At 39.1% G+C, this 27136-nt stretch overlaps 1 protein-coding gene across 2 annotated transcripts in view; it reads left to right on the top strand.

Annotated features, from left to right (window-relative positions):
* Nucleotides 1-27136, top strand: part of LRP1B (LDL receptor related protein 1B) — a 623130-nt gene that overhangs the window by 156397 nt on the left and 439597 nt on the right. Inside the window, exon 2 of one of the 2 annotated variants that reach the window (XM_086896592.1) lies at nt 2068-2193. The exons of the other annotated variant lie outside the window; for it this stretch is intronic. Within the exon in view, the coding sequence (XP_086752718.1) occupies nt 2068-2193 (126 nt within the window). The remainder of the gene's footprint in view (nt 1-2067; nt 2194-27136) is intronic. 2 annotated transcript variants of the gene reach the window in all.

Below are 27136 nucleotides of genomic sequence, written 5' to 3'. Positions count from 1 at the left end.
TTCTTAGAACTTTATTATCCAGTTACTTAGGCTATTTTCATAATATTTGTCCAAAAGAGGAACAAATGCAAGTTTTTTTTGTGTAGACATCTGTGACCATCTGCAGATCTGAAAGAAGCTGTTGCACTAGGGAAGGAATAATCTCCCTGCCAGGTTTTGTTTCAGACAACATTTCTATTCTATAGGTGTTATACATGTGGTTATTTGGGGAGGTTCACGTAGAGGCAGACACTTGTGTGACCTTGACTGTAGAAGTGTTTTCACAACTTTACATTTCTATATTTATTCAGCAGTATTTTTCACTTAGCTGTCAGTTCAGAAACCTCTCAAATAAATAAATAAATAAATAAATAAACTGGTTACTCTTAATAATGAAAGAATTTTCAGCTATTTTTTTGCTCTGTGGAATAATCATTCCAGAGCTGAATAAAAAAGTGGACATGTTTGGCAATGCTAATTTTAGTATTCCCAGGTCTGTTAGAAGCAGATGTGCAATGCACAGAAAATTACAGTTCATCCTGTAGTAAAAGCAGAAATGCATCATGGATTTTGAGAATACTCTAAAACCAAATATTACAGAGCTCTTCTGTGAGTTCCTCACACTGCTCTACAGCTTTGAAATGCTAAAACTTGCCAAACTCTCTCCCTCTTTCTGACTTGCAGGATGGTTTTTCAAGATGTGCTATCAAAGCAGGGCTTTTAATCATCTCCCTGAAAGCTTTAAGCAAAACCACTCCATGTAAACTTGCACTCTTAATTATACAGTTGCTCATTTTTGCTGTTGAGGGGAAGGAATTAAGATATAACAAAAATCCTTTCATCCTTCAGGCTTAAAAGAAGTTGTGATATAGTTATTTTAAGAAATATGAAATATATCTATGTAGTAGTTGCAAATTTGGCTTGTTGTAAAATTGGATGGCATCAGTAGTTGAGAACCTGACCTTGGAAATGAGGCCTGAACACAGAAAATAATTAAATAACTTTAATAAAGTATTCTTGTTGTTTTTTGCTTTAGTAATAATGCAGTCCCATGGCTTTTAGAGGAACTAAGCCAATGGAGAGATCTCCAAGTGGCATGGGTTTTGTCTTCTCCTTTATACTTGGTTTGATGTCTTTGTGGCAGTATTGACTCCACTGAAGTTATTTCTCTCTTGTGCCAGTGTAAAAATAATGAGGGAATCTCTTCCCAGCAATCTGCAATGTAACCTTGTGGAAGACACTACTGTAATTTATATATTGATAAAATGAATATAATATATTGCACAGAGGTTTTGTGAGCTTTAATTAATATTAGAATAGTTTTACATTGAATAATGATAGAATAGTCTTGAGTTAATTAACTCTAGATCTCAAGGACATCAGCCTGTGGTGGTCGAATGCAGCAGAGAGTGTGGGTGTGCCAAACTTCCAGAATTGCCTTCTTTTAAAAGCCATTGTTTTCAAGGTGCCCTGGTGTTGACTTCAAACTCTTTGTTTGCAAATTTATCACAATAAAATAATTTTTCTATGAAATGGAGGGAGGATTTGGTCATTAAAATGTGTCTAAGGAAATAGTAAAAAAATAGATATATTTATTTAAGTAGAATTTTGACTGCTTACAAAAATACATCTTTGAAAAATTTGATTACTTGAAGCAATTTAAAAATATTTTCTGTGGCAGGAGAGGTGAGCTGGGAACCTCCCTGCTGGTAACATGACATTAAATCTTGTTGGTTTCTATCTAGTGAGCAGATTTACTTCATGGTGAAATATTTAGAAAAAAGCAGATTTTCTTAAAAGTTTATTCCATAAAAGTAGTTCATGGTGATGCTGTTCCTGTCAGGTTGGAAGGGTAATGGGAAGCTCCCATCCTGAATCCTCAGCTGGATGTTAGAGTCCCTAAGTGAGGGTACCAGATACCACTAAATTATTGCTTCATATTGTTCCTAGCATTTGTTTTGATTTGGTTTTTCTTTTAATAATTTCATCTTCACTTTTGATTTTCATTGTGCCATTTTATTTTTTAATTTTTATTTTTTTTTTCCTTTCACCTTTAACCATTTCACTGTAACCCATTGTCATTTCCAGAAGAGCATCCCTTGTGTGACGTAGGGGAGTTCCTGTGCCACGATGGCATCACCTGTGTGTCCTGGCACTGGCTGTGTGACGGGGAGCCTGACTGTCCTGATGATTCTGATGAGTCCTTAGACACCTGTAAGTAAAGGAGCACCCACTCTTCTATTTCATCTCCCTTTAAACTCTAACATTTTCACTCTCACTGACTACACAACTGAAAGGGCAGATTCTGTTTTGTCTTGTAAATCCTGTATGAATGTTCCTGTTGAGGGGAGCAGGTTTCATCCTTCGTGCAGGTGAGAGACAGAAAGGGAGGAGATGGAAGGTGTTTTGTTCTTGTGCCACTCTGTAATGAGCGCTGTCACTGTGTGTGTGTGCCCTCTGCTCTCCCTGAGGTGTCCAGGGGCTGAGAGGGGAGAGGCAACATCAGGCACAGGAAAATGTGCTCCTCGAAATATATTTAGGGGTGGAAGAGAAGAGTGCAAAATATTTTCCATACAACTATGAAAAGCATACAAACATCAAAGGGAGGAATGAAAGACGATGTGAGAGCTGTGAGGGGGAAATAAGCAAAGAAAGGAAGATGATGGAAAGCTTTAATAAAACATATTTAATTATAGTGAAGTTGGTTTTTTTAATGTGGCTAAGAGCTTTTGAACACCAGAGTAGCAACCTTACAGACTTTTTTCTTATCAGCCTTGTAGACTACTGATGAGGTGTTATTAAATCTTAATGTTCCCTTGTTTCCTGTGTTCTGAGGAAAATGAGGGAATTTCCTGATTTTATCCCCAGGATAATCATTTAATGTAGGAGAAGAACCATGTATTTTGTATCAAAGCAATACTGCCAATCAGGAAGGCTGGAAATGGGGTTTGCTGCTCAAAGAAAAGAAACTATCAAACATCAGAGGGTATTTAGGAGTCTAAAATGAGGGACAGAAGCTGAAGATGTCTGGGAGCCATTTGTGTCTGGGTGAACAGTGCTGATTGCAGCCTTCCTGCTCCCGCAACTGATCGGAAAATTGCCTTGGGGGCCTTGGCCAGGGTGCTGTGATTAACCACCTTCCACAGGCTTTGGGATTCTCAGCAACAACATCCTGCACTGGGAAGCCTTGGGTACAGCTTTTGTTACTGCACTGCTGATTGATGACCCCCTTCTCTGATGTGTTTCTAAACACAGCGTTAATATGTGCAGGTAAAAGTTCTTCTAAGTAATGAATATCAAGATAGGAGCACACAAATGGTCACACACAGAGTTTTTATCTTGTCTCGTGGTATTCTCCATGTGGCTCCAAATCCAACAGCTTGCTGGATGCCCAGATCTTTTCCTCTTGAGTACTTTGTATGGTTATTGTAAGACCTGTTTGTAAGACCTGTGTTCAGCAATGCCATTTAAAGGCTTGGCATATTTAAAAACCTGGCATTTGGAGTTTATTGGTGGCTTGAAGGAAAAAGGAGGGAGTGGGAAAGAGAACCTATGCTTCTCCTAACATCAACCAGCGTGGACCTCTTGGACCCTCCCCTTTGGAAGTGTGAGCAGTTTATGTCAGATGCTTTCCTTAGGCTGTCCTAAGCCAAAGGCAGGAGTCAGCACCGTGGCTTTTCTGGTTACACAGAAGGAAGGTGTTTGAATCCTTACTCTTTTCCAGCTTCCATGGCCCTTTGCTGACGAGATGCTGGTTAATGAGCTGACTGTGTGGGCTGAGATAATAATTGCCTTAGGTCTGTTGCCCTCTCTCACCTCTCAGTGTAAGTCAGCCCAGGACTGAGTGAGAACCAAGTGACAGCGCTGGGACATTGGGTGAAGCTTTGGTACATAATAACTCAAAATTTTGTTTTTCACTGGATGGTTCTGTATTTTTTAGTCAGCACGATTTGCTGTCAAATTGTTGAAATATGTGTGCCTACTCTGGCTTCATCAGGTAAGGTTTTTCTCATTAAAAATTAATATAATGCTCCCGAATTTTCCTGCTGATACTTTGCACCACAGTGTCTGTAGGAACTTATAAATTACGTTAAAAATATTCTTATGATATATTTGATCCCTGGTGCTAATGCCAGGGACATAGCACATTCAGTTTTTGTGCACTGAGTCGTGTGTCTGTTTGTTTCAAATGAATTTGTCAGCTCTTTTTTGACTTACATATGATAAATTTTGTGGTGTAGCCTGACAAATAATTTCTAGTTGTTCCTATAGCCGTAAACAAATGGATTTTGATTGATTTTCTGTGGATTTGTGCCTAGTAATACGGTTTTCTGGGTTCTAATAATGTGCAAGCATTGATCAAAGCTTTTCCTGCAAGTGGAAGTTCTTAACTTCTCTCCTGTGGGGATTTCAAAGTGCAGAAAAGGAGGGAAATTCTCAAGCTGCAGCTTTTCCCGTGGTGAGAATATGAGAAGTCTTATTAGTCTCATTGCTCAAGCATCCATTTACAGAAAACATCCAGGAACTAAATATCTTTGTGAGCAATCTCCTGGTGGTGTTTTAACCACATTTGGCAACAGAACCTGAAAGTTATTTGACTGTACTGATATGCCTGTATCAGCTAATTTCCTCAGGAACCACCTGAAATCCTACAGTGCAGCTCCTTTATTGGTGTTTGTAAGGAGATCTAGGATGGGACAGAAAAGGGGAAATGGTGCATCCTCAGTGTTGAATTCAGTGTCTGTTGGCAAAGGCTCGGGCAGGGCTCTGTGCAGACACAACTTCGAGTTTCCAGGGGGAGTGGTAAAGGTGTCCTGACTCTGCCTGTCTGGTTTTCCTGTCAGCAGAAAGCTTCCAGGAGCAGCCTGTTCCCATTCTGCCTCCCACCTTTCTCTAAATGGTCTCACAAACAGCTTTGTAAAACCAGAAGTGAACTCCTACAGCACCTGCACTTGTGCTCTCCTCCGTTTCTTAGCAGCTGTGGTTCTTTCTGCTCTCTGAAGATGCTGATTTTTTACAGTACCAAGGAACCTGGCTCCAGTAACTTATAATGAATAATTCAGTGAACAAATTCTGTTGCTTTTCTGTTCCAGAGTTGTTCATGAGAAAATTGATTTTTGAAAAAATAAAATTTATTAGTAAAACTCTTGACCAAGTAATTTTTACGCTTTCTTGGGTGGTCTCTCAGTTGTTCATGGGTTTTTTGCAAATAGTCAGGATTCAAAAATCAATTTACTAAACCTAATCAGATGATGCTAGGTTCTTCAGTAGGCTAAATCAGCAAGCTCACTTAAAATCAATGGAACTTTATCAGACAGCCCAGAATCTGGCCAGACAGTTTGGCTTTTACAGATAGCTGTGAGTCTGGGGGTTGATGCAGATGTTCAGAGAGCCTTTGCATTAAAAGAAAAAAGAAAATGGCTGTCTGCAGACTCACCTGACACATGATTTTGCTGGGACAATTACCAAACTCAAATCCATTGTTGAAAAGCTTAGGGCTTAAAAACATGATATTGACAACAATTTGTATATTTGCATCACCTGACTCCACTATTGCCTGGTGTAGGCAGTTACTGCTTAAAAACATCAGTGTAATGCTTATTTTCTTGGGAACGATTTTTAGTGTTATTTTTTGGTTGTTTGTTTTATTTTTGGTGTTTTGATTCAATTTTTTGGCTTATTTTACCATTCTTTCCATAGTGTTGGTCTTAAGCTGTAAGTATTTGCCTCTCTCAGTGACTGTAAATAGAGAACATCACTAATTTCTTGTATCTTAAAGATGTAGTTTACAACTTTTTTTTTGGGTACTTGTGTTTTTTGTATTCCACAGTTGTACCTCTCAACAGCATATCCATCTTAAATAAGCCATTCCCAAGGAATACCATGGTTTCTGAAACCAGACAAATATTTAATATGACCTGCTTTTCTCCTCACCCTTCTGCTAACAGAGCTGAGATCTAAAAGGTGCATTGGAAAATTACTCCTTCCATTTAGTATTTAAGGCTTTTTCTTGTGTGTTTGGAGCTTCAGAACTCATGTGGCTTGCATGTTGTTTTCAAATCTCAGCTCACCAATGCCTCTCTGTCAGAATGCATTCTGCCAGGGCAAGGTGAAACAAAGGAGCAGGGAGAGAAGTTGATTATGTTCTTTAGCTTCTTTTTGAAAGTGTGCACACTGATTATGTCTGGGTGTTGTAATGCTGGGTGCAGCAGCTCCTGCAAAGGCTGTTGGTTGTCTCTCAGCCATGGGGCAGAGGAAGGTGCTGGAACAATTCCTGATAGTCACCCTGTGAGGAGAGAACGGAGGTCTGGAACGAGGTTCCCCCAAGCTCCTTTTGGCTCTGTGGCAGAACATTCAGCAGAGCTCTGCAGCACCACAGCCACCCATTAGAACCATCTCTGACCCCAAGTACTGCTTGAATGCCATGAATAACCTATGAAAGGGAATAAAACCCTACAAGATCAGATTTCTCATTAACAGAGCTGTGCTCTAAAAGGCAATGCCATGTCCAAAATGCTTGATGCTCATTTATTTTAGCAGCAACAAAATCCAGAAAACATTTCACTCCTCACAGCCAGACTGCAACTGTTGTCTCCTGTGATCCTCAACTGCCCTTTCTTTGTGATCCTGTCACTGTTTCTCTGATATCTGAGCTTTCCTAAATGTTATCCAAATACTGTTTGTTTCCACCCACACAATTTATTTGTGGCTGACTGGCCCTGCATTGAAGCAACTCTGGTTGCCATTAATAAATCATCAAATTTGAATGGTCCCTGTCTCCAGAATTTTGAGTAGATGTACCCTTATTGTAACATGTTGAAATTCTTTCTGATAATTATCTTCCTCTGGGATTTTAGGGAATGTCAATGTCTATAGTCATGATTAAACTGAAGTTGGAGGAGCGAAAGAAATGCAGCAACCAGAAGTGCCTTGTTTCAAAGCTTGAGTCTCACTTTGTTTGCTAAAAGTGTGTCTTTCATTCTCTGGATGCTAATTATGGAAGACTAGTTTCAGAAGCTTAAAATTTGTTAATTGGGTACCTCTGTTGTAGTTCTTTTACCAGCAAAGGATAAGATAATTGGATGCAATGTTGCTCTTGTGGTATGAAACAATAAAGATAAAATTTCCTAAAGCTCCTAATTCTTTTATGAGTAGATTCATTGAAATTCAATAGAAGCTGGGATCCCAAACCACTCTTTAGTAGCTTTGGAAAATCTCAGCTCAATAAATAATGTGTACACATTGAAAGTGCACTGCCATGAAGCTGTTAAAGGTAAATGAAGAAAATGCTGGACATGAGGACAAAATGTGGTCTTTTGTTTTCACTCTATAATTTTGATGTGTGCAGTTACTGTTGAACAAGGAATCTGCTGTATAAAACACCTTTTCATACCTATTTTTCAGTAAGATATTTGAGCTTGTTACTGGCCAGATATTAATTTAATCTGCTTTGAGATGATGAATGGCACTCCCTTTTTCTTTCTGTATCAGGATTGTTCATATCAGTAGTGTAATACTTCTAAAGCTGTTGTAGGAAATGAACCACAACAAAATGACAAATGTCAACAAATTTTATCAAACTGCTGCTAGTTTACATAAAATTAAGTTAAGTGCTTAATGCAGCAATACAATATTGCCAGTTTTTATGCTAGCTGGTGAGAAGTGTTCCTGACAGAACAAGATGAATGTTTTGAAGGAGTATTAACTTTCCTGGTACTATTTTTACAGACCTGAAACAAAACACACTTCCTACTGAGACTCTTCTTGCAGTTTACCCTGGCAAAGCTGTTGTGGTTGGTGAACACTGGTAAAGAAAAGACTTATAAAGGCATTTTTATTCTGGCTGGAGCCTTTGCCATCCTAATTACTGGCATGTAGCCTACCAGGGCTGCTGTGCTTCCTCCCAGCCAGAGAGTTTGCTGTTGTCTGCTGGGAATCATCTCAGTGACTGTGACCTGGGCTTCAGATTTTGACCTCTTTTTTCTCCATACTCCATCATTTGGGAAACCAGAGAGCTCAGCCCCTCCAGGAAAGGTGGTTTTGCTGGTGTGATGGGATTGCCAGTGTTCTCAATTTAACAGGGTGTTAGAGCAGGCAGTTTGGAAAGGATGGGTGTCAGTAGTGCTCATACCCTTCAAGCCCTTTGGGAAGGTTAGAGAGGAACACCCAACTGAGACAAATCTACACTGCCATCTGTGTGGAGGAGCTCAGCCTGTTCCACTGGGGTGTTTGGGGCTGCTCTTGATGATGCCCACTTGTCATCTTAAGGGGGATCATTCTTGGAGGATGTTCCTGCCTTTAGCTCCACTGATTCTGCTCCTTTTTCCTCTGGGCTCCCCATCTCTGGCTGCTGGGAGCATTTACCTTGGGCCAGGGGACAGCTTTGATGCTTCTGTGTTAACTTTCTGCCACAGCCAGCATATAGGCACTGCTGTTGAGGCTCCAGAGAATATTTAGAGGTAATTCCTTTTTATAATTTCCCAATGGGCTCTAATGCTACTTCTGAGACATGAGCACATTGTCCCATCACTGGAATACAAGTGGATAAATGAGTTTATTCACTTTTTTTTTTTCAGGGGGAGTGACTTTAAATACTTGGTGGGATTAGACAGTGTCAGGTAACACCATGGGAACTGAAATTTACACCAGGCTGAACATAAGGATCTTGGAAGAGCAAGGTGTGAGTCTGTGCAACTGGAATCAGAAATGTAGAGATTCTCATTCCTGGTGAGTCAGGCACTGCTGCCTGAGCTCTAAAGGGCAGCCAACAGCAGCTTGGCCCCCAGCAACTTCATGAAGAGCTACAATTTCAGCTTTATTAATAAAAACCGTGTCTTCTTAAATAATTATTTTGCAAGTGCCCTGCTACACTCAGGTATCCATTGTAATTTGGCAGGGAATGGAATTATTTGCTTCTGCTAATTTCCTTTAAAGCATTTTAAAAACTGAAAATACACAGTTACATTTTGTGCTTTGTTGTTTTCTGTCCTTCCTCCTTTATTGTCTATTCTGTGTATTCATTTCACTTTGGTTTCCAGTCTGAAAGTTCTTTAACATGTCCAAACACCCAGACCTTTTCCAGCCAAATATAATTACCTTAAAAAGTAGCTGAAGACTTTGAATTTTATTATCATTCTGAAGTTGGTGTGTTAGGTATGCAGATATTTAAACAGTTATTTATACCTTGCCAATATAAGCAGCTACATTAACTCTTACTGTAGGCAAATGATTTTGGTGAGGTGAGCTCATTTCTGGTGTACTAGGAATGATTCTTGCCCTGCAAATATACAGCAGAAGATTTGTGTGGTGCATAAAAAGTTTAAAAAAGAATTCCTTTGTTTTTTAAATGCTTTCAGTGCACAATAAGAGAAAATCCATATAGAAGATTTTCACTTCAATGTAGTGCTGGAGTTTGTCACTATCTGAGTACATAAAATGCAGTGTAATGCATAAAATTAGATTTCATTTTGCTTTGGCGCATGGTACAAAATATTCAAAGTATTTTTAATTATGGATTTAAAGGGTTGAGGATATCAAAACCAAAAATTTTCTAGTCTTTGTCAAAGATGAGAACTACATGGGGAGGAATCACGGACCTGTTATTGCACAGAAACTCAGCAGCCTTGGCACAAGGTCCAGGATCAAATAAGTGTAATTTCAGTGGCTCTCTGGCTGTGTATTTTCCTTTGGAATAAAGCAAGCAACAAGAAGTTGAGTGCTGAAGGATGTAAAGGTCACTGTATCTCTCAGTGACACAGTTATTAGAAATACTACCTCCTTCTTTTTGCCTGCACCTGATTATCCTGAGCATGATTTTCCAAAGTGATTTATGGGGAATTCAATTAAATGACTGCTGGCAAAATGAGCTTCTTTTGAGGTCTGTGGAAACATGGAGATGTAATCCAAGGCCAGCACACAGAGCCTTTGAAGGGTGATGCCCAGTACCTAAAACTCTGAAATAGCTCATTTAAGGATTAATTGCTTGCTAAAATTGCAATTCCTACACAGAAGCAGATCTAATGGGATATATACTCATAAGACAAGAAAATGGAAAGATCAATCTTTTGAAAAACCCATAAAAGTAATTCCTACTTTGAGGAAGACTTTGTTTTAAAGTTTTTTTAACCCAAAACAATTTTATTTTCATAGTTAAGCTATAAATTACACCCCAAAAAACAAAACCAAATGGGCCAGGAGCTGGTCATTAGGCAGTGAGGGAGAAGAGATGTCAGGTTACAGTGTGGGGGTTTGTTTGGGCTTCTTTTAGAAACCCTTTGTGAGATTTAGGACTCCATTTCTATACACATGTATTTACAATCCATTTAATTTGTGTTCTGTTTAGCAACAGTTTTATTTTTTATTTTCTCCTCTTTCATATTTATGTCCTTGCAAATCCTTTAGGGCCTTCTGTACATCAGTTGAGCCCTTTTCACTGTAGCACTGAATTTTCACTCAGTATTTTATTTCTCCCTAATCCTTTCTGTTGCTTTATTCATTACTTTCACACTTTTCTTACTGTTTTTCTTAGTTCTGCTGACAAACTATTAAAAATGTTATGAAAAATTTTCATTTTTCATTTTCCATGTTCCTTTATTTTTCCTCTCTCATCATCAACAGGTTCCCTTTCCTCTCTCATAGGTCTCATCAATTTTGCTGATACACAAACTTATTCATTTTCTGTCTCAGTTTTTATCTTCCAGTTAACTGTCCTTTGTCCCTTGCTGTCCTGTGATGCTGCTGCTGTTCAAGAGAGCATCAGGAAAAAGAGTATTTTGGGAAATGAGGAATGTGCCTTTTGCAGGGTAATTCAGTCAAATCCCAGAGCTGATTGTGAGGGTGTTGATTTTTAGGCTGTCATTTAGGTTTTCTCTGCCAGGAATACCTCTGGTCTAAGGGAAGTGGAAAAAAATTGCTGAATGACAGCACTATCTATTTCTGCATATCAATGATTAGACATTGATAAAATGTAGAAACATATTTAGGAGAAAACAAGCATAGAGCATCATCAAACCCCTTCTTGGCTCTGCTGACATCAAAAGGTAATTTTTTGATAATGCAGGGATTTATAAATTACAGCAATCTTGGGTATGAAATGGCTTATTGAAAGATTTTTATCTGAGGTGATACTACTTCACCCACTTGTGCTGGGGCTTTTTACAAATGTTTATAATTATAGTGATACATCTGGCCTGCAGATCCTACACTGGGAGAAATGTCATGGACTTAAATAGAGGACTGGGTGGAATTCCTATTTATCACTTGAAATTGTCAGAGCAATAATCATTTTTCTTCTCCTTCAAAATTACCGATGAACAAACTCTCCTTAGCAAGCAGATGAATTTCTGGAAGAAAAGTAAAATTGTTCTTTTTGAAAATTAGGCTGTGATTTAAAGGAAGAGTTTATATACATGATATACATATTTACATTTACATTATATACATTTTTAGTGATGACATGCACAGTAATTTTAGTCAGCAAAGTGGGCACTTGCCGTGGATGAAGAAACAAAATGAGAACAAAACCTCTGCTCACAAAGAGTAATTCATAACTATGACAGAGGTTTTAAAGCAGAAAAGGAAAAGATAAAAAATAATTTCAAATGAATTGAAGTGTAATAAGCATTTAATTCCTTCTGTTAACTTACAAATGTACAGATCTAATCCAGAGAGTCCATGTTTTAGCAGCTCTTCCTCATGCCCAGGTAGCTGTGGAGGAAATTTAACTGTGCCAGAGGAAACATTTTCAAGGCTGTGTTGTTAAACAGCTTCATGTTGCATTATTCAAAGTGCATCAGCATGCATGTGCAACCACTTTGGAGAACTGTGAGCTGTGCCATCAGAAATGGGTCTTAACCTGGTGTAAAACTAGGGATATGCCCAGCATGAGGGAGTTTCAAGTTAGTTGAACTCATGAGAGCAGCCATTTATAGGACTGGACCCAAGTTTGTGCTTATACTTCCTCACAGAGAATGCTAAATTAATTTTTACCATCTGCCATTTATAACCTCATTAAAGGCACGGGTATAGCTGTTAATGGTAGGTGTGCAATAACAGGAGTTACTTCAGAGTAAAGATGTGGCAAACTTCTTTTTCATTATTTAACTGTTGTAACATGGTCTAGGAGTGGGGGGAGAAACATGTTTTTTCATAGTACAGTAAAATTACCTGTGAAGTTTTTCTTCTGCTTCCTTCACTTGTCAAGCATTCATAAATAGGCCAGGGCTTCAAGGAGGGTCTCTTGCTGTCTTTGTGCTCAGGGTGTGGAGAATATTGAAATGGCATTTTCTAACTCATTCTTATTTTCTTTTCTCTGCTTCTATACTAGGCAATTGATCTTTGAGGCAATTTTAAAAACTATTTAGACTAAAGTTGTCTAAGGTTCTCTCCTTTTTGCAAGACATAGTCTCAGTTACAAGTGTGCTGTGTAGCCTGAAGCCAATGAGCTCAGGTACAAAAAACCAGGTACAAATAATGAATAGTATAAATAATGGAATCTCCTCTATGAAGAGATCAGTTTTATATAGTATAGCACCTGTTTGGTTCAATAACAAAGTAAAAAACACACGATTTTCTACTGAGATCTGACTGTATTTTCATAGAAAAAAATAGTAATTATTGTCATTTTGCCATTCAATGGATTTGTCTTCACCTTCCTAACCTTTTTCAGTCCCAACTGTTGCTGGCATCCCTGGCTCTGCTGTCAGTCCTGGGGAAGCCACGTGCAGTGAGCTGGGGCCACAGTGTCAGCATGTGTTTTGTCCAGCATATAAAATTAATAAGGGAACGTGTTCAGACACTGTGTTTTCCATAATAACAAAGGTTTTGTTCCATTGATTTGTAATTCTGAGTTTGAAATGAGACAATTCAGTTTAGTAGCAGCCTTATTTTCCCAGCTGGGTTTTCATTCACTAACCAGCAGTAAGTTCTGTGTCCAAGACAGAGAATAATCTTCTCTGTCGCTTTCCTCTTTGCCCAAAGCCATGTTTTTGGATTTTGTTTTTTTAATTTCTGCTTGCAGATGTAAGTGTACTGAAGGCAGTGGTTTTACTCATTAAGCTCCTTAACACCAAGTCTCATTTCTTTTTGCCTGCACTGGAGATGTTTCTGAGGTCAGCCAGGTCAAAGCTGCAGTTTCTGCAAGGAGCTCTAAAACTTCTTTCCTGCTAACAATCCCAGGGATTTGAATGTGCTTGATGAATAAGGTCAGCTGAAATGAACTACCTTTTTTGTTTACAAAATTATTTAATTTGTCTTGTTCTCATCTTCCTTCATGGTGGCTTTGGCCTGGCCTTCCACCCGAGTCACTCCTTGATCCGCAGAGGATGTCATGGGTACCCTGTGTGACTTCATGGCAGGAGGAGGAAATTACAAGAAGATCATTAAAGTGTGAAATTAAATTCTTAAAGATGACACATCTAAAATAGTTGAAACATTACCCCCAAAACAAACAGTGCCATTGATCCTACTTAATTACATGCTTAATAATTTTATACCAATGTAAAGCACATTGACGACGCGTTAATCCATTTCATATTCACTGCCACCACAGATTTTCTCCTCCTTATTTGCTTTGAATCTCATCATTATCGTGCACATAAAACTAGTATTCTTAGAATTTTTATAGTGGCATTTCCATATAAAATGAGGAACAGTCTAATATATGAATACTAAACAGCTCATTAACATGGTTTGTAATATATTTATTCATGATAAAAGCAGCTGAGAAATGCTGATATAAAATAGTACTTCAGTCCCAGAGTATGTCTAAGATTAGAAAAATCATGCCTCGGATAAAAAATACTTCAGGGAAAACAGGAAATCTTAAATACAAATAACATCAAATAAAGAGCTTTGTATGCTTAATTAAACACATTAACAGATGCATTTATTTCAGTTAAATAATTAATATATTACTAATACTAGCAGCAAGAAAATTTTTGTGTTTCAGAAAAAAAATAACCTGAGAAGGTTTTTATTTCAGGAGAAAAAATGCTGCTTTAAAAGACATTAGTGACATTCTTATCTGGAAGTGACACAAAGATTGTTAATGATCAAATTACACAGCAAGCAAAATGCGTGGAAGGAGAGCCTAATCTAGCATGTCAAGAACCCTGATCTTTAAATTTGCTCTATATGAGCAGGCCACTGTCTCCAGCATAAGGAACAGGATGGGCTTTGGAACAATTTAGGTGATGAAGGGTTCCTTCTCTGTCCATGTGCATGAAATGTTGGTCCTTGAAGTTATTTTCTCTGCCCTTTCAGCTGTGCCCAGGCCAGAGGAACAGGCTGTTGTGAATTACCTGTCCAGAACTGGCTCAAGGCTGTGTGACAGAGAAAAATCCTGCATTCACTGGAGGAATTTTATAGAGATTGGAGCAGGAGTTTAGGAATATATACTGCAGGAATAATTGATGCATTGAGGGTTTAATTTGTTTGAAGTTGATAATTTGGTATAGATTTAGCTATGTGCTTATTTCTTTTCTGCAAGTGTTTTATACTGGCCAAACCAGAATCTTTTCTTACTATTTAGTTGTGGTTGTGCCATATTTTTTCAGTTGAAGTTTCATACTCCACATATCCATACTCCATAATCATATTCAGGATTCCAACCTATCAATAAACACTGCTGATACCTCTAAAAAGGAGCCAGGTAAGGTCCTTGATCTTTACTCAGATAGTAAATTGTACAAATGATGAGTAAGATCAAGAGATAACAGTGTTTGGTCATCCAAAATGTCAATAAATAAATTTTCAGACAGTTATTCCTACTGGAAACACATCTGGTGTTGTTGACAGGAAGTATTATGTAGTACCCTTTCTACACTGCTGAATATCCCCAAACTGGAGAAATCATACTCATAGATTTTTTGGGTTTTTTTTAGATTGAAGGGAATTTCTCCTCCAGTTTTCAGATTGGGTTGTTTGGGTCAAGTGGCTAAAGCAGGAAAAATGGGAGGTAGCTAGAGGGAGAATGAATTCATGTGTATGCAAGGTAGGATGCAGAGCTGTGGGGAAGATGGGGCCATTTTTAATTTCCATTCTGCTTGTGGAGGAGAGAGCACAGTTGTGGTGCTGGGCTGGGCACAGGATGGCCTTTGGACTGTTCCTTTCCTTGCTCACCAGCACAGCTCACAGTGATGGTGCAGATGAGCAAGAGTGTTAAAAGAAGCCATTTCACAGCACTGGTCTTTAGTCTGCCCCTGAAAAGGATGCTGGAAGATTGGCTAAGTTTATGTTTCTGTGAAGTGTGGTGCTACTTAGTTCAAGCATGTATATGGATTTAAAGGTTTTTTTTATCATTTTGTATTTTCTTACAAGAACTGGAAATGTGAAATAGATAAATGTTCCTTAATAAGCCAGCAGAAGGTCAACCTTGACTAAGCCGGGCTTAAAGAAAAAGAGGTTTGGTGGTTGGTTGTTTTGTGGGTTTTTTTGAGCTGATGATAGGTTGAAATGATGCATATAATATTCCTTGACCTTTAAGGCCTGGTCTCTCTGTTTCTTGGCACGCTGCTGTCAGAAGCAGCACCCAGAAAGATGAGAACACGCCGTGGTTACACCTCCAGCATCCATAATGCAGCCACAGACAGCAGGGAGGGAGCACAGCTGCTCCTGCAGGGATCTGCTCCTTGGAAAACCCTCCTGAGCCTGTGCAGGACAAATGGCTGAGCAAGAGCCCTTGGCCTGCTGGGGGGAAAGCTGGAGATGGAGGAGCAAGAGGATCCAATCAGTTCTCAAGTCTTCTCACAGCCTACACAGATCAATGTGAATGCAACAGCCTTCACACCTGAGCCTGGATTGTGACATGCTGCTGCCAGGCAGGGACAGCTCACAGAGCCTGGCACTCCTGACTCACTGCCCTATCACTGAGCACTTGTCAGCTCCTTTTCTTACAGTCAAACAGCTTTATCTTCTCCTGTCTGCATCCTACAGGTTTTTGGGGTTTTTTTTATATTTGTTTTTTAAGAATTAGTTTTCAAAGGGCTTAAAATAGTTTGCTCTAATTGGGAGCAATCCAGGTGGAGAAAGGAAGAGAAAATTGCTGTCATCCAGACAGCTCAGTGGCTTTTCTGGGGTAAATCATAAAGCCATAAATCATGGTGTGTTTATTCTGTTTTTCTGTGACTCAGCTGCATTTGTGACCACATTTTAGCTGCTAGCAGGCTTATAATTTTGAGTGTATAAAAAAATACTGTAAAATTCTTTATGGGAGATTTTACTTTTCTCAGTTTGATTTTTGTATGACAGTAAAAAGCTGACAAACTTCATGCACTGTCAAGGCAAATGTTTCTTTTCCATTGTGGAGAAGAAACCTAAGAGACAAGTAAAATTGTACCTGAGGAGTGCACTGTGAGGAAAAGGCAGTGATGCAGCACCCATAATTACCTCATACTTCAAATTTTTTAAAAGAAATCCATGTTTCATAGCAGCATAGAATGGTTTATGTTGGAATGGACCTTAAAAGTCATGTAATTCCAGCCTTCTGCCATGGGCAGGGGCACCTTCCACTGGATGAGGTTGCTCATAGCCCTGTCCCAGCTGGTCTTGAACATCAGCAGATTTTTACTCCTTTCATGTATGATCCTTCCTGAAAGGGGCTTTTTTACCAATAAAAACTCCTAACACTTGGAAAATCAATGTGAAAAGTTGTTGAGAGGAGAAGGAGGTGGCAGATTTAATAGGGGTGTCTGTTGGGGTCTCTCTTTTGGTTTTGGTCTCTGTTTATGTTTTTGTGGCTGTGCAGAGCAGCACTTTCATTGGATGTACTTCTAGTTGTGCTTGCATTTAAAGATTTCTTTCTCTTTTCAGAGCAGTGGGGAAGAACCTCATCATTATTGTGTGTGTGCATGTTTCTGTAGCAATTCTACTTGTCCCTGTGTAAGGAGCCCCACTCCAGTCCCTGCAGGGGTTCAGTTAAACCCTGCAGCAGATCTTGTGCTGCTCTGCTGCAGAGCTGGGTTGGGACTGAGCCCCATCCCACAGGGAGAGCATCTTGCTGTCCTGGTCAAGGATATGTGTGTGGTCCATCTGTAGCCCTGCAGGCCAGCAGAGCAGGGCTCACCTGGTATCCCTCTAGCATGGCACTGTGTGATCTTTTAAAGGCTGAGATCAGAGGTGTGCCTAAGCTGCTGGTGTTCCAGTGCACAGGAGTAGGCAGGACTCCTCTCAGGCACAGCCTTATTAGTGGTACCATTTAATGAACCCGGGGTGCTGAGGGGATTTTGCCTTATCGTGCATCAGGTTGACAGTAAGATCTCTTTTAGCAACTGAAATTGCCAGAATAAAAGAGTGTATGCAAAACCCCTCGTGCCAAGTACCAAAACTAATTCCCATCACCACGCAACGGCCGCGATACGCGCACTGCCCCGCGTGCCCGCTTTATTGTTACTTATTTGTAATGACAGATTCGTTTTAGCAGGATGTTTTTAGCTTGTTAAAGCAGCATTAGTTAGTCTGCAGCCAGCAGCAGCATTTGGAAAGTGATCCATGCCCTCCCCAGCAAACTGCTCAAAGGCAGTGATCTTTGGTGTGGCCTCCGTGCATGGTTGTGCTGAGCTCATTAAGATGTCTCAGCCTCAAAGAAGGTATCAGCTATATTAAGTAAGGAGTCCTGGCAATAAAAACAAATGCAGCATGGCATGGAAATACATTAACATCCCCTGGTTCACTGTAGCATCGTGTTTTCAGGGAAACAAACAAAGGCGATATAATCAACTGAGCTGGCATCAGCCCAGTTACTGTGAGCAAACAGTAATAGCTTTCACAGGGTTCAGGGCTGGGTCTTGTGCATCATTAATATTCCTCTAAAGGCACGCAGGATCTTTGCTGCTGAAATAAGGAGTGAATAAAATAAAAACTAGAAATCTCTCAGAGCTGTGCCAGGTGTATTGTTTAATAAAAACTTGGCACTGGTGTGCTTGGTTTCCCTGGTGGGTGTCAGGTCCTCCTCCAGCCCCTCACAGCACAGCCAGTCACTGGTGGCACTGCAGTGCTCTCCGTGGTGCTGCTGCTTGCTGTTGAGGACTCAGAGATTAGTTAAAACCAGTCTTTTCTGCATGTCTGCTTTGCTCAGTGCCCGAGTTCTGAGTTCTTGAGGTGTTTCACTGACAGCAGCACTGGCCAAAACTTCTCCAGGTAAACATCCTCTGTCTCTCCTTTTGCCAGAGAGATGGGAGGATGTACAGACAAATCAGGACAAACGTGGCTTGTGCAAACCAGCTTTGTCTCCCTAATCCATGTGTCCCCTCCAGTGGTCCCTGCATAGCAGGATTCATCCTCCCCAGCAGCTCTGGCAATCATGGGCTGGTCTTGGGAGAGGTTTGACATAAATGCAAAGCCTGCTCTTAGTTTGGGCTTCATGAATCCTTTGTCTACAGAGCTCAAGTGCTCAGCTTGGTATTTTTAAAGTCTGGTTTGTAAATCCTCTACTGGTAAGTGTTTTTTCTTGTTTTTTCCCTTCTCTCCTCCTCCAGAGGGACTTTTGGAAGGCTGTTTTAGCATGGGTGCCATGAGGCTGATTATGAACTGCAGCTAATTCTGGCATCTTGTAAATATCAAAACAGCACATTTTGTTTTTACACTAATGCACTAAGGTCAAAATTGCCTTTCTATTTGAACAGATAAGCATTTCATCTTTGTAATATCTACAACTTAAAAGCTGTAGGAGGATAACAGGAATTTTTAATAGTGATATGTTGATGTTTCGGCTTGCTCTCTGAGGAGAACTTCCAAAGACAGAAATATAACATGATGGTATAGCGTTCTGGTGTGTGCCAGCTCCCTCTCAGCTCTCTGCAAGGAGCTTTATGTAATTTATAAGAGACAGAGGCTGCTTTCTAGACATTGTACTGTGAAAGAACTAGTCAGTACTTTTCCTGGAGGTGTTCTTAGCTCTTGTTTCAGCATTGCTCCCGTGTTTGATAACCTCTCTCCAGCTCCCAAGCTGTCTTTTCAGATTGGAGTCTGATGTCCATTAGACATTTCTGTGCAGTAGGGTTTTCATATTGCTGACTCAGTTGGCATCATTTCCCCAGTATCATTGCATCTTATTTACTTTATGTGTGCATCTGTTTAGGTCTCGTGCTCCCTCAGGGCATACAAGATCACTAATCTAAGTCCTCAATTTTAGCTCACCACTTTCCTACTCTTGCGGTTTGATGTGCAGTATAAATATCATTGTTGCTTGAGCACTAATGCACAATTTAAAAATGATAAATACCCCATTTGCTGAGGGCTAATAGTCAATTCATTTTGTGCTGCATTATCACCAGTTACTTCTGTGAAGGAATTGTTCTCTCTGGAGGTGGTTTTGTGAGCTTTGCTCTGCAGTCCAAACTCTTGTGAAGCGTTGCAATTCTGGTTCTTCCATTGCTTTTTTTAGCAAATTTCACATGCAGATTCTGCTGGTTTTTTTGGGGGTTTGGCCTCTCCATCTCAGGGCAACCACTCAGCCCAGGGCTGTGCTTTCAGGGGTGGAAACCTCCAGCTCTGTGGGTGCTGCCTCTCAAAGGGAGCTGGTTTGGGGGTGAAGGCAGAGCCTCAGGATGTGCCTGGGGTGCAGAGCCTTTGCTTTGAAGTTGACATTGATTCAATCTTGTGTCACCCCCAGAATTCTACCAACACAGTCTATCCATGTGAATTCTGGTCTTTAATTGGTCTTCAAATTTGACACCTTATTTTGGTATTTATATTTTTTCATTATTTTTTAGGGCTGATTCATTCATGAGCAAGGCTATTTCTCATTTTAGTCTTGCATTACCTTGACTCCCTTCCATGTTCTTTCCTTTCCTTCTGTATAACCTATAGCACAGGATAGTGATTGTTACTTTTTGTATTTACTTGGACTGAAGTGGGAAGGTTTAGGTTGGAAATTAGGAAGAATTTCATCACAGAAAGGGTTTTTAGCCATTGGAATGGGCTGCCCAGGGAGGTTGTGGAGTCCTTGAGGACTTAAGGAAAGCCTGGACATGGCACTCAGTGCTGTGGTCTGATATTGGTCAGAGGTTACACTCAAGGATTTCAGAGGCTTTTTCCAATTTAATTGGTTCTGTGCAATTCTGTGGTTCTCAAGTTCTACAGTTTGTTTTTCTAATGTGAGTCAGATGGAAAATTTTTGTTGTTTCAACAGAATTTTCACGCCACATTTTGAGGGACAGCATAGGCTGTGATAAACTGCATTTCAGTCATGTCATTAAAAATGTTATAGAGTTACAAATGTTATCCTTTAATCACTCAGCCAGGAAGGGCCTGAAGGAGGGTTGGTGAGGTGTGGCCAGATAAATGTGGCCAGTATATCGCAATATTAGCTTTGGCAAAACATAAGCAGCACTTTCACACTCTTCCCAGAGATTTTTTACACAGAATCTCACAAATTAAGGCTGCTCTGAGAAGTTCCACAAATTGTGGGAGGATAAGAAATGTGTTAGTCCCACATTTATTAAGGCTTTATATCTGTGAAGTGTGTGGAAACATGAGTAGAAAACAAGAAACGGAAATAACTTCTTTGACTTCAAAATTTAAAGTAGCACATAAAGAATATTGTTCTGTCTAGAAAAGAAATTTATAAAGGAAAAATGTTTTGTATTTTATTGTTTCTAGGCTGTCTCTGGAAGGAAAAAAGGGTGGCATTTTCCCTTTTTTTTGTTTTTTGTTTAGCAGTGAGGGGGAAGAAGGAATATCATCAGAGCAGTGGTATAATCAGATTATCAGCTTGTCAGCATTTGATAAATACCTATTGGAAAAGATCCTATATGAAAGAATCTCATGAAATAAAAAGCATGGCCATGGAACATCTGTGGAGTTCTGCCAGTAGATGTCACAGATATCATGTGGGAGATGTAGCAGAAAGGTGAAGCCTTTTAGTTCCTCTTAAAGGTAATTCAGGTGAAGATTGACACCTACACACACACGGGCCCGCAAGAGCCAGGCCTACATCAAAAATTGTCTCTTGTAGTGGTAGTTTACTCTGGAAAAGGTTTTCATGGTGCCTCAGTTGAAGTGTGTGAGTGTGGGGACAGAAGCAGGTGCTTTTTCTGGTGTCTTGGTATAATTCTAACAGAACACCGACAAGCACAGCGTGGTGTGAGAACAGCGATGCTGCTGCACGAGGGACTCACAGAAACTGAGGGTCAAACAGTTTCTGAGCTTGAACCAGCAGACCAGTATCTTTCAGAATGACCCCATCTCTTGATGATGAGTTATTTCATGAGTAGGTCACAATCACTTAATTTTTTGAAGGAATTCAGTATTAGGGGTTTTAAGAAAGATAGCACTTGATTGCCTGAGTTGGGAGCATAACTATTGAGAGAGCACTGAAGTCCATGAACCAAGGCAGGGAAAAGCAGCAATGGAAATGTGTCCTGGTGAGACAAAGGGGCTGTTTCCATCCCCTGCACAAGGGTCCTGTACAAATAGACTTTTCTCCTCTACTGTTGCAGGATTACTCTTTAAGGCAGTTTTCTGGGTGTTTTTTTTTCCCTAAAAAAATTAACAAATTGTACCAATAAAACGCTTGCCCAATGTGTTTCCAGTATGTATTTTTATTTCATAATGCATAAGATCACAGTGATACATACCTTGTAAAATAAAACAGGTTTCAAAATGATCTAAGCCTATAGAAGGGAAGAACAAAATATCTTGAGTGCCAGGAATAGTAGGCAGAGGTAGAGCCTGTGGTGACTTCATATTTAGCAAGTTTCTATCCCATCTACATTTCCTTCCACATTTACATAAACATGTTGATGTTTTTTTCACTGTTTTTCAAATCTGGTTTGATTCAGGAACAGTAGTTTGTTAGATGATGGTTTTGTAGCAACTGCCAGGCTTCTGTCGTGAAGATGAGAGAATAATATGATAATTAAACTATTGATTGTTCTTCCTGTCTTGTAATCATCACATACTTCCCAGACATGGGATTGTTAAAACTGGCAGGTAAGAACCACTGCCTGAGGTGGTGGGAAAAGAGTTGCAGTTTTTAACAGGTAAATTAAGCTGCCTAATAACTTGGACACCATTTGCTCTACATCAGGCAAAAAGTCTCTCCCAACATGAAGTGCCATACCTGATATGTTGTGCAAAATATAATAAAAGAGTTCAAAAAACTTTGTCATGATGCAGGATCAGTTAACATGCTCTAGAGGATGAAGGCAAGGACCATGTAATGGTAATGATTTATACTAATGAGTTAATGATAATGGTTATCACTGGTGCACATAAATTGCTAATGAACCAGGAGGCACACTTGTAAGCTTTCCTAAGCTTTCTAGAAAGTCTTTAATTTCCAAGGTAACAAATATAGATGCATGGATTTCTTTCACTGGTCACAGAAGCGTGAAGTTGTCAGAAGAGGCTGTTGCAGGGTTTGTGGTGGCCTGCAGGCACGCTGGTTCAGTGAGAGGCAAGACTCATGCCGCAGTGATTTTCAGAGAGAAAAATGTGAAAAGGAATTCTCACTTCGAAACCCACGCAGGAAAAGTGTCTGATGGGCTGGAGCATGCGAAGGGAAAGGGAAGAGGAGATGGCAGCACTGATGGTGTCCCTTTATCGTGGCAGTGGGAGGCTGTTTTGGGCTGTTAGGAGTGTTCCAGCTGTGCAGAGCTCATTGAATTGGATTTTTGGCACATTTGTGTGTTTGCCTGCATTTCCTCTCACATATCATAGCGAAGGATTTCTGCCCTCAGAGTCCCAGGCTGAGACAGTGAGTACTTACACACAGCTTCCTCAGGTAGACAGAATCTACACAGATGTATTTCAAAAGCAAGAGGATTGTGGTAATTTAGGGCATTGCTCAGCACTTGCAACAACACCGAGCTTCCTTTAAAGGCTTTTCTAAACCCATAGATATTTTCAATGTAAAATACAGTTTGTCTGTTTTTTTATCTTTCTAACTGTATTTCTCACTCTAAACCTCTAAAGTGCCCTTCTTTATCTATCTTCTGCAAAGTTTCACAAATAAAGTTGAAGACTTAATCTACAAATCCCTTTGTCATGTCCTATAATAAAATATGAGCAGAAGGTAGTTAAAACTATTTATCACAGCATACTTGGCAAGTCTGGGACTTTTTAAGTTAGATAAATTGTCAACTGCTCCATTTTTTATCTCATAAGACATAACTAAACCAAAATGAAACATTGAGCCTTCTTGCTTTAGGAGGATGCTGGAGTTGCTGTTGTATTTTTTATTTATTAAACTCAGAAAATGTTAAAGAGAATTTGGGACACTATACTTTTGCTTCTATTTAAATTATCTTCTGTACAGTACTTTTTTATAAATTATAATTTCCCTTTCAAAGTAATATATTTTTTGAATATGCCTGTCAGGAAATTATTAGGTATTCCTGGTCACTTTATCCACTTACAGTGCACGCTAAACAAACTCAATAAGCATTTCATTCAGCATTAATGGGATAATTATTGTATGTGGAATACTGATTTATGATAAAAGGCACTTTTTCTGGGTTCTGACATTTGTTCAATTCATTACTCATGTAAGATAGCAATTAAGCTTTACAAGGTTATTTTAAATTGATCGCTACAGAATTTTTGTAACAATAGTCTTTATAATACATCATCTGCAGTTCCAACGCCGTGTTAACCAAACATTAATTTTAACTCATGTTAGATGTTCTGCTGTTAATTGTAGCTACTCATTGTTTACACTACCTTGTAGCACAGGAGGCAGAGTATTGTTAGTTGGTGTGATGGGTATTTTGCTCAAGGATGGTTTTAACCTAGATTCTGTTGAAATCAGTGATGTGGTGCTTTTGGATCTCTTAATTACCTAGAAAATTGCATCCCAAAGCGATGTAATAGAATGGAAAATGCATCAGGATTTCCATCCCTCTGAACAACTGTGCAGACAAACACAGACCCTGTTGGTTTTTCTGAGAGGCACTTTGGGCACCTCCAGCTTTCCTCTCCTGTTTCCTTAATCTCCTGTCCTTTTTGGAGAGGCCTTGGGGACTCACTGTTTCATTCTAATAAATAATGGATCAAGTCCCTGTTCATGCCAAGAGAAGGCAGAGGGAGTGAGGAGGAAGTGTCAGTGCAGGAACGAGGGTGTGTTAGAGGCTGCTGTCCATGCTGGTACCTCCCTGGAACAGGGAGAGCTCTCAGAGCTCCTGCAGAGGGATGTTGAGCTCAGACAAGGGAGGAAAATGAGCAATTGTGTCTCTTGTGTGAGGCTCCTGAGCTCCTCCAGGGCTTCTGCCAAGGTTTGTTCTTGGGGAGCATCCCCCAGGGAACGGGCAGCTCCAGGCTCCCTGTCCCCACTGACCGCCTGGAAACTCCTGTTTTTCCATCTTACACCACCAGCAGTGGGTCCTGAGCAGGATTTTAGCAAATCCTAAAACAATTTCACTTCTGGCTCCTTGCCTGCTTGCTGTTTCTTTGCTTTCTTGTACCTAGCAGCTGTTGAAATCCCACTACTACACAGCTGCTTTTTTCCCCTTTGCTTTTATTATTTTCTCAAAATAAAAAAAAAAGGGAGGTCTAAGAGGAATGGGATCCTGAAATGGGAGGATGCTCCCAAGACTAGAAAAGAGAAAAAAGGAACCTGGCTGTGGGAGGGAATTGAAAGAAAAAAATCTTCAGTCCAGCATTAAGTCAAGGCTGTGAATTCAGAAAAGTGATATTTGCAAGCCTTTTAATTCTGTTTCCTGCCAAAGATGTGTTTCTTCCATCAGGATAATTGGCCTTTATTAGGCAGAAAAAAACACAAGCAGGATTTGCAGTATTTGGTTGAGGAATCAAAAATATATTTTTTTCTGAAAATGCTCCACACAGGATAACTGAATTAATGTCCACATGGATGGAAGCTCTTGTATCTAAAGGAAATCACTTTTAATACAGTTTTTAAGCTGTTATGATGACTCATTAATAGTAATGATACAGGGTTACAAATGACTGAAAGTGGAAAATAATTAGGAAATTATGACCAGATACTTGAATGTCATTAGTAGGATTTTCAGTTTTGTAGGCTTATTTTAAAAAGGGGGAATATATATATATATATTATTTTTTTTTTCCTAATATATTGGAAGAACATGCTCAGACATCACTCCTGAATACACTGAGTCCAGCAAAGTGTAGCATACTATGAAAGACCATATGCCTGTGGGTTAGTATGCTGAATTATACTGAATTTCTTACAATATTAAAAGTTATTTGTCTTCTAGAATATCCCAGGGTTAAAAAAAAAAAAAATAAAATCTTTTGTCAAAGTCAGATAGTTTCTAAAAACTTTATATATTAGAAAACTCCATCTTTTCAAGCCCTTGGAAATTGGAAAAAAATCTTGTAGAGAGGAACTCTAATCTCTTGCTCTGATTTATGTAATGTATAAAATGTATCCATTCTTTTTAAGCTTCCAATTAAATAAGAGATACTCACTCATTGTTACACTGTTCCAAAGAGGAAAAAATTGAAATTATATAGAAAAAGAAGAAAACCTTTTTTAAAAGAGAGACTTCTTTCTGCTCTTCAAGTTGACATGTTGGATTCTTATAGCAGCCAGTGACTGAAACATCAGAAATTAAAACTCTTCACTAGTTTGAAATGTACAATCAACTTCCTAATCACTCCTGGTTTAACCTTTGTGTGATTCTGGAAAGAAATGAAAAGAAAAAATTATCCCAAGAAGGGCCCTGTAAATTATTATTATTATTATTATTATTTTTTCTCTCTGATGCCAATAGATAACTTAAATCACTTATGCTGATTAAAAACCCACAACATAATCAGTCTTATTTTTTTAATATATTTTTTTAATGTTTAATGCAGAAAAATTATCGATGTTACTTAAAAGTAGAAAGAGAGAACACCTTAGATACAGCAAGAGGAAACATCTCAGGATTTTAGAGTTTTGGGTGAACCTGTCCCCTTGAACTTGTGCATCAGATTCTCTCTGCTGTTAACCCCAGACTGTGTTTTTTCTTTGTTCTTTTTTTCCAAATACTTTTTTTTTTTTTTTAATCTGAAACCTCTCTTAGTTATCAATGTAGAACTTTTTCTCATCATTATTTCTATGTGAGAAATATACTCCTCAGAAGTAAAACTAAGTATTTTTAAGGTTTGTGCTGCTTAAGATTGAAAATGGGTTTCTTCCCTGTACCACAAAATCTAAAAATGGGTTTATATGTTCAGTATCCTGAGTCTGTGTGTTCTTAGAGAAGAAGATATTCTAAATAGAAGGTCAAAATTAATAATGAGCAGGTTTGATTAAGTAAAATAAAACAGAACTGAGACACCAGAGTAAAAAAGAACATGAATTGGCCTTTGGGTTTTTTTCTTTTTTCTTTTTTTTTGGGGTTTTAGGTACATTGAATAATTCTAAGCATATAGTATGTTTTAGTAGAATTAAAGGCAGCAATTCCTGCTTTTTTTTTTTTTTTTTTTCTATTTTTAGCTTCCAAATTTTAGCTCGTATCTGGAGAACTTTCTAAAATAATATATGAGGATGAATTTTTGTAGCTCCAGCATATTTGATTGCATAGATACTTTTGAAGAAGTAGACTCTTTAAGCAATTAAAAAAATGAATCATTAGTTAATTTTAAAAAAAAAGAGTATAATTCTGCCTTTCTATTAGGCAATTCATTTATTTAACTAAGCAGAGAGAAATAAAATGCCCCAAAGAATGTATTTTACAGAGGATTACTCCCACAGTGTTATTTAATTTTGTCTGTATGTATCCTACTGAAATTGCCTGTATTCTTCATTTCTTTATTCCTGTTTGTACATAAAGAATCTTATTAACACATCAGTAATTTGCAGTCTAAACTCCCTCAAGGAAATGTTTTTCCTACTCTTTTTAATTCACATCTCCCAGGTGCTGCTGTTCAAAGTACAATGCCAAAACCTCAGGTTCACAGAAGGAATTACCCTGCACCTTCTTTTTACACTGAAAAGTGCAAGGGGTAATGTAATAGAAAATAAAGTTATTGCAAAAATGGCTTTGTCTCCCAGTCCAGTGTCCAGGCTCCTGAAGGAACAGATTGGGTTGGGAAAAGTTCAGCTTCCAGCCCTAGGCCCTAATGGGTCACAGGACCTGAGTGGTTTTACAGCTTTGCCTTCTGGAACTTCACATTCCTGTTTTTAGCACGTCTCTCAGCCTGTGTCAGTAACTTCATCGCTCAGGTCACACAAGGGGGGAGCAGTGGG

The sequence above is a fragment of the Cyanistes caeruleus genome, chromosome 7 (assembly GCF_971803275.1).
Source record: "Cyanistes caeruleus chromosome 7, bCyaCae1.hap1.1, whole genome shotgun sequence".
In the NCBI taxonomy this organism is placed as follows: Eukaryota; Metazoa; Chordata; class Aves; order Passeriformes; family Paridae; genus Cyanistes; species Cyanistes caeruleus.
Note: the sequence above shows the minus strand (reverse complement) of the source record. Positions and strands in the feature narration are given on the sequence as shown.